The sequence below is a fragment of the Lupinus angustifolius genome, chromosome LG19, assembly GCF_001865875.1.
Source record: "Lupinus angustifolius cultivar Tanjil chromosome LG19, LupAngTanjil_v1.0, whole genome shotgun sequence".
Classification (NCBI taxonomy): domain Eukaryota; kingdom Viridiplantae; phylum Streptophyta; class Magnoliopsida; order Fabales; family Fabaceae; genus Lupinus; species Lupinus angustifolius.
This window is the reverse complement of record NC_032027.1, coordinates 14,377,415-14,384,274: the sequence shown is the minus strand read 5'-3', so window position 1 is coordinate 14,384,274 and position 6,860 is coordinate 14,377,415. Positions and strand designations below refer to the sequence as shown.

The window sequence follows — 6,860 nt, the reverse complement described above, 5'->3', positions numbered from 1 at the left end:
CTATCATACTAAAACACTTTTGTACTAAAAATAAATAAAATATTCAACCAATAAATATATTTCTATTAAGAACTATATAGTTTGTAATCTTTGTTGTTCATGAGAATATTTAATTTTTCCATGCATAAAATAAAAAATTAGTTATTCTATAATAAATAAAGTAATCAAACATTTTTAGCTAATAAAATTGTTCATACAATTTATGAGTGTACCATGTATTGCAAACAGATTGGGTGCTAACTTCTTCTCGAGTTCGTATTCGATTCTAACAATAGGCCTAAAGAGAGTTTTCTATATTTTAACCGTAAAAATGTAGTAGTTTTTTCTACAATTTTTAATTTAGAATAGATTTTCTATTTTGAATTTATAATAATACACATTAATAATCTATTTAATAATATATATTAATAATATTAAGATTAAGATTTTATTTTATAAAACTTTAATCCATTTGTTTTCTTGATTGTGGGCATTTGTATAAGTCATTAAATGGCATTCAATTGAAAATTGGGACAAAAACATTATAAAAAAAGAAAATATCTTTGTGATCCACATTAACTAATACCTTCCCAGCAATAGTCTCTAATCATCAGTTTATATTGTTAAAACTTGAAAGTTAAGTTTATCTCTAAACGAATTAAACTCAAATTCTAACTTAGAGCTAACAACAATCCACATTCTATCTAAATATAAGAAAATTAAATTCATCCAGATCTATTCATCAAAGCTAATGAATTAAAATAAATATAATATAATGTATAGTTTTACAAATAGATGATTTTGAATTCATGCATTATATTCGTTAGATATCCATGGATATTTTTTATGGATATTCAATCTATCCAAAAAACAAATATTCAAAAATGTTATGATTTGTTTTTCCATTTAATTCACTATCTCAACTCTCACTTTAGAATTTTTTATTAAATTTAGATCAATTATAGGATATATGAATATAGTTAATATTAAAAGTTTGTTCTTTAGTACATAACAAATATGAATATTTGTTAAAAACTTTACATGTAAAACCAATGTTATGAAACCCAAGTCGGACATCACCCCGAAAAAGGTCCTGTGTAGGTTCTAACCGATTTAACCGTCTGATCTGACCGAATGATATCATAATGTCATATACAATTTATATATATTTTTATATAATTTTAATGAAAATAAATAAATCAAAAAGCATGATTAAAACAATGTGATTATATTTTATATTTAGAGATCATATTTTTATTTTCTATTTTAAGACAGAATCTCATAAACGTGATTATAACTGCGATTAGAATAAAAAGAAACAAATCTAAGTCCTTTAATGCATATAAAAAATATATACATTATACAATAACAAAATAGAAAGGAAGACTAGAAAAAGATAAAATTTGAAAGGAAACAAATAAACTTTAAGATTTCTATCTTTCATGTAGATCAGACATTAGGGCATGGCGACGAGTGTGGCAAGAGGCGTTGTGGTGAGGCGATGACTAGCGGATCAAGACCTGTATAATAGGTTTTCTCTTTTGTCCTCTGTTTTTTCTGTTCGTGAATGAATCCCTTATTTGATCTCTATTTGGCTGGTCTAAACAACCGGGTTACTCTAGGTTATACCAGTCTAACCTGGTTCACCCAAATTTCACACAGTTAGAAGCTGTCTAAAAGAGAGGGCATGTTATTGGTGAAATAGAACTGTATGCTATACCAATCAACGGTCGGGCCGATCGGATCGTCCGGTCCGATCCGACCCTAATAACCCTGCGTAGAACTTTAAACGTCGCATGTTTGTAAAAAAGTAATTTATTTAAAACATTTAGAAAAATCATTTGATTTTTAAGAAAAATGTAAATTTAAAAATAATTTATTAAAATATCGATTTTTAAAAGAATGATTTTTCTCAAATGTGTTTTTAGTTTCAATAAAAAAATTCATTCATCCAACATAAAGATGAGTCATGAGTGAATTGGTGGATTCTTCCATTAAGTTTGAATATCGATGAATTAAATAAATTAAAATATAATTTAAATGAATTTATATAAATTTTCGGGATAACTTTTTTCTGAATTGGCAAGCATCTAAATCCAAATTTATAGTTAAGCTCAAAATTTTACCGTCAAGATGGAGATAACCTAAACGGAATTCTCATTTCATTATTTAATAATTTGTATTTCCAATGGATCATTATAAATTCCAATGTATAACTGGATATTTCAAAATAAATACTATAAAATATTATATCATAAAGTTATGAGATTTGCTATTAATTCTTTGGGTTAGTTACTATAATATAAAAATGATTGACTCCTTAGAGTGAATAATCATAATAATGAATAGACAATGACTTATATATACTATCTAGACTTGTCTTCATAATATATCATATTTTGTTTAACTTAATTATACTCGTCACACTTTTGTATATAAGAAATTATACTTATCTCTCTCCTACAGTGATAGTCATTGTAATATATGTACATAATTAGGGTTGGTTTGTGTAGGTTTAAAAAGGAGGAGTGATTTGTATAATTTCACTAAAACTTATGAAATGCTAGTGTAATTACTCTTATTTAAATTAAGAAGAGTATTTTTATTATTAATTAGGAATTTAATCGAATGAATAGAAGTAGGGTAACATGATCAATTAAAGATGATACGAAGATAAGAAGTGATACTACAATCATCCTCTATTTTTAGCTAATTCCTAGAAGTTATATATTTTTTATAAAAATTGATAATAAAAATTGTCATGTGAAAATATTTTCTAAAAAAATAAATTTTGTAAATGATCATTTAAATTAGAGAAAAAAAGTATGGTTATTATTTAATTAGTTATAGTATTTATTTAATTTTAAAAAAATTTATTAGTTAGTTTTTATATAAAAAAGGATTTTCCTTATTTTGTTATTTTATTTCCTTTAAAATATTATCATAAAATATATATTAATGTTATCATTTTATCAATAAAGCAAATAAATAAAGAAAAGAAATATACCTAATATCTGCACCGGAGTTTGTCATGGAAGGTAGAAAATGTAGGGTGTAACCAAACACGTGTTACATTCAGATTGGTCGTCGCAAGATGACTGGATGACACACAGAGAGAGGGTCCCCCTGGGTTGCTAGAATTGGCTGGCCAGGGGGAGCGCATGACTTAATTATGTACTAAATCGCATAGGATCCTAAGCTCACACATATGCTTGGATCTGCTGCGAAATCGATCAGGATACTAATATAGTAGCACAGTGATTCAGTAATTAAACCGTATGCTGGCTAAACCGAACTTAACTGTTTATATTTATATATATATATAAACTTATAACAAAAAAAATTCAAATAAGTAGATACTCAAATTTATAATCCATATTAATAATCTACTCAAAATTCACATAAACAAACAACTTTAAGTCTTTAACAAATTCAAAGTCTAAATTACAAAACATATATCAATCCAAAAATATCACTTAACAACCGCAAAATATAAATAAATGACACAAGTTCAAACAACTCACTCTGCAAAACATATAAATTTGGAGTTTTAACATTTAACACCAATGAATCAAAATTGTCTCATATCGATATTATATTTTTGCACCAAATCCAATCTTCGGACAGTACTCCAAGATTACACAAATGTCATGAATGTTAGGAACCAAAATGTGTAATCTAAGTATGTTTTGAAAGCATGTACCTTGAAGTGTTGAAGAATAGTTGGAAAGATGAGTCACATTGTAATGAGTTTTTAAGTTTTTAAGTTTTTTTTAAAAAATATGTGTAGAAACCAACCGGTTTAGTCAAATACCGGTCGATTGACCAGTTTTAACCGGCTTTGACCAATTTTGATACTTGACCGGTTCAACGTCTGTATCGTATTGTTAGGGGTCCGGTTCGCCAGTTATCAAGTTGAACCGGCTGGTATGAGTTTTACATCATTCAGTTAACCAATCTGATGGGAGACTAGAAAATGAGTACACAATGCTTAGGATGCACCTGACCATACGGGATAAAACGTAATAAGTATTTTATTTGTAGAGTTTTCTACATAGTATTTCCTTCTTCTAGTTTTTGGTTTTCTTGTTTTTCTAGTTTTTAGTTTTCTTGTTTTTCTAGTTTTTGGTTGAAGTAATATATGTTTGATTTCCCTTAAGTAATGTCTCTATTTCGAGTCTTGTGGATGAAAAAATACTCGTTGGAAAAGTTAGTCTCATATACATATCACATGATTGCCTCCGGTGCAAGGATACATGTGGGAAACCAAAAAAATTGATTCAATACTCTATTTATAGAAGAAAAAAAACAAATAACAACTTCCTAAAAAATGGTAAACTAGTTTTCTTTTTAAAAAAATAATTGCATTTTTTAAGGAAATCCCACCTAATTTTTTCTGAATCTTGACTTAATTTATTATTTTTTATGAATATAATTAAATGTATTTATTATGAATATTTTTCTCAGCTCTAGTTGTATTTAAGTTTGAAAAAATATTTTAATAGTAAAAAATAATTTTTTAGATATCATAGGCTAGACATAGACAAAAATGAGAGTTGACATATTATATTTCCATTAAACGTAACCATTATAAATTCCAATGTAGATCATGCCAATATTACTCACTAAACTTTTTCTTGTCTTCCACAAACATAAACATTACACGATAAACTAAAATGGGTGCCCTTTCTCTTAGTAGAATAATTTTACTATTACTTCCCATTCTTTTGTTACTTTCTTTCCTACGGTCAGCTTCAGCTGCAAATTCATCTGACAATACTTTTGTTAATTGCCTTGTAAACCAGTCAAATCCCTCTCACCCCATAACTTCAGCAATTTTCACACCAGAAAATACATCATTCTCTTCAGTCTTGCAAGCCTACGTTAGAAACCTTCGTTTCAACACCTCCACTACAAGAAAACCCTACCTTATAATCACTGCATTGCATGTGTCACATGTCCAAGCCGCAGTTGTTTGTGCTCAAAAGCAAAACTTGCAGATGAAAATCAGAAGTGGTGGCCATGACTATGAGGGTGTTTCTTATGTGGCTGAGGTACCATTCTTCATACTTGACATGTTCAACCTTAGATTCATTGAGGTTGACATAAAAAATGAAACCGCTTGGGTCCAAGCCGGTGCAACACTTGGTGAAGTTTATTATAGAATTGCTGAGAAGAGTAAAGTTCACGGTTTCCCTGCAGGGGTTTGTCCCACTGTAGGGGTAGGAGGCCATATTAGTGGTGGTGGATATGGTAACATGATCAGAAAATATGGTCTTTCAGTTGATAATGTCATTGATGCACAAATAATTGATGTTCAAGGTAGATTGCTCAACAGAGAATCTATGGGAGAAGATCTATTTTGGGCTATTAGAGGTGGTGGTGGTGCTAGCTTTGCTGTTGTAATTTCCTACAAAATAAAGCTAGTTCGAGTCCCTGAAAATGTAACAGTCTTCCAAGTTAGGAGGACCCTTGAGGAAAATGCTACCGACATAGTTTATAATTGGCAACATGTTGCACCATATATTGACAATGACCTCTTCATTAGGCTTATCTTGGATGTGGTCAATGGTACACAAAATGGAACAAAAACAGTGAGGGCTACATTTATAGCCATGTATCTTGGTGACTCCAAAAGTCTTCTTTCCCTATTGAATGGAAAATTTCCACAATTGGGTTTGAATCAATCAGATTGCATTGAAACAAGTTGGCTTAAATCAGTGTTGTTTTGGGCAAATTTCAACATTACAACACCGGTTGATATTTTACTTGATAGACAACCACCATCACTCATCTACTTGAAAAGAAAATCTGACTATGTGAAGGAACCAATTTCCAAAGAGGGTTTGGAAGGAATTTGGAAGAAGATGATAACGTTGGTGGATACATTACTATACTTCAATCCTTATGGTGGAAAAATGGCTGAAGTTCCATCAACAGAAGTTCCATTCCCTCATAGGGCAGGTAACCTATGGAAGGTACAATACATGGCAAATTGGAACCAACCAGGGAAAGAGGTGGCTATTCAGTACATAAACTTGGCAAGGGAACTTTATAAGTATATGACTCCTTTTGTGTCCAAGAACCCAAGAGAGGCTTTCTTAAACTATAAGGACCTTGACTTGGGTATCAACCACCATGGTAAGGATAGCTATGATGAAGGTAGAGTTTATGGGGAGGAGTATTTCAAAGATAACTTCAATAGGTTGGTTCAAATCAAGACCAAAGTTGACCCTGGGAATTTCTTTAGGAATGAACAAAGTATCCCTATTCTGCCACAAAGGAAGATTTAGAATAATTAAGTAATGGTGAATTGGTGACTCAAATATCATTAATTTTTACTGTGTGGTTTAATTTCTTTGTAATAAAATTTGAATGTGGAAATAAAATTGGGTGTTTAGAACAGTATATGTTTTCGCTTTGTGATTGGATAGATACCCTTTATGTTTTTTTATTGAATCATTTGTTTATAAAAAAAACCATATGTTTTTTTATTGAATCATTTATTTATAAAAAAACATATGCTATGTTTTAAGTTTAAAATGATAGCCTATGCTGATTCACCAAAAGAAAAAAATAATTAACCTAGGCTGCAATGTTACTCTTTAAATGATTATCTACTTGAAATAATGCATCGGAACACCAAGTTTTATTATGTTAATAAGTTTATTTGTGCATCTAAAATATTGACATGAAATTTCTTGTGGTGTCCCATTTTTAATGTTTGGTGATGGTATGGAAGATTGAGAAAATTTTAAACAGATCCGCTAAGCATGAATCTAAATTAAATTTTAATTTTAAAATAGTATCCCCTATTCATTTTAGGGTATCCCTCAGCTCATTGATTCATTTATCATATTTTGGTCATCAGAGTAATTGTT

At 29.6% G+C, this 6,860-nt stretch overlaps 1 protein-coding gene across 1 annotated transcript; it reads left to right on the top strand.

The window, feature by feature from the left end:
* On the top strand, positions 4,656-6,383 carry LOC109333843 (berberine bridge enzyme-like 8). Its single transcript, XM_019569423.1, has one exon. It carries the CDS (start codon positions 4,656-4,658, stop codon positions 6,270-6,272), a length of 1,617 nt encoding a protein of 538 aa, XP_019424968.1. The 3' UTR covers positions 6,273-6,383.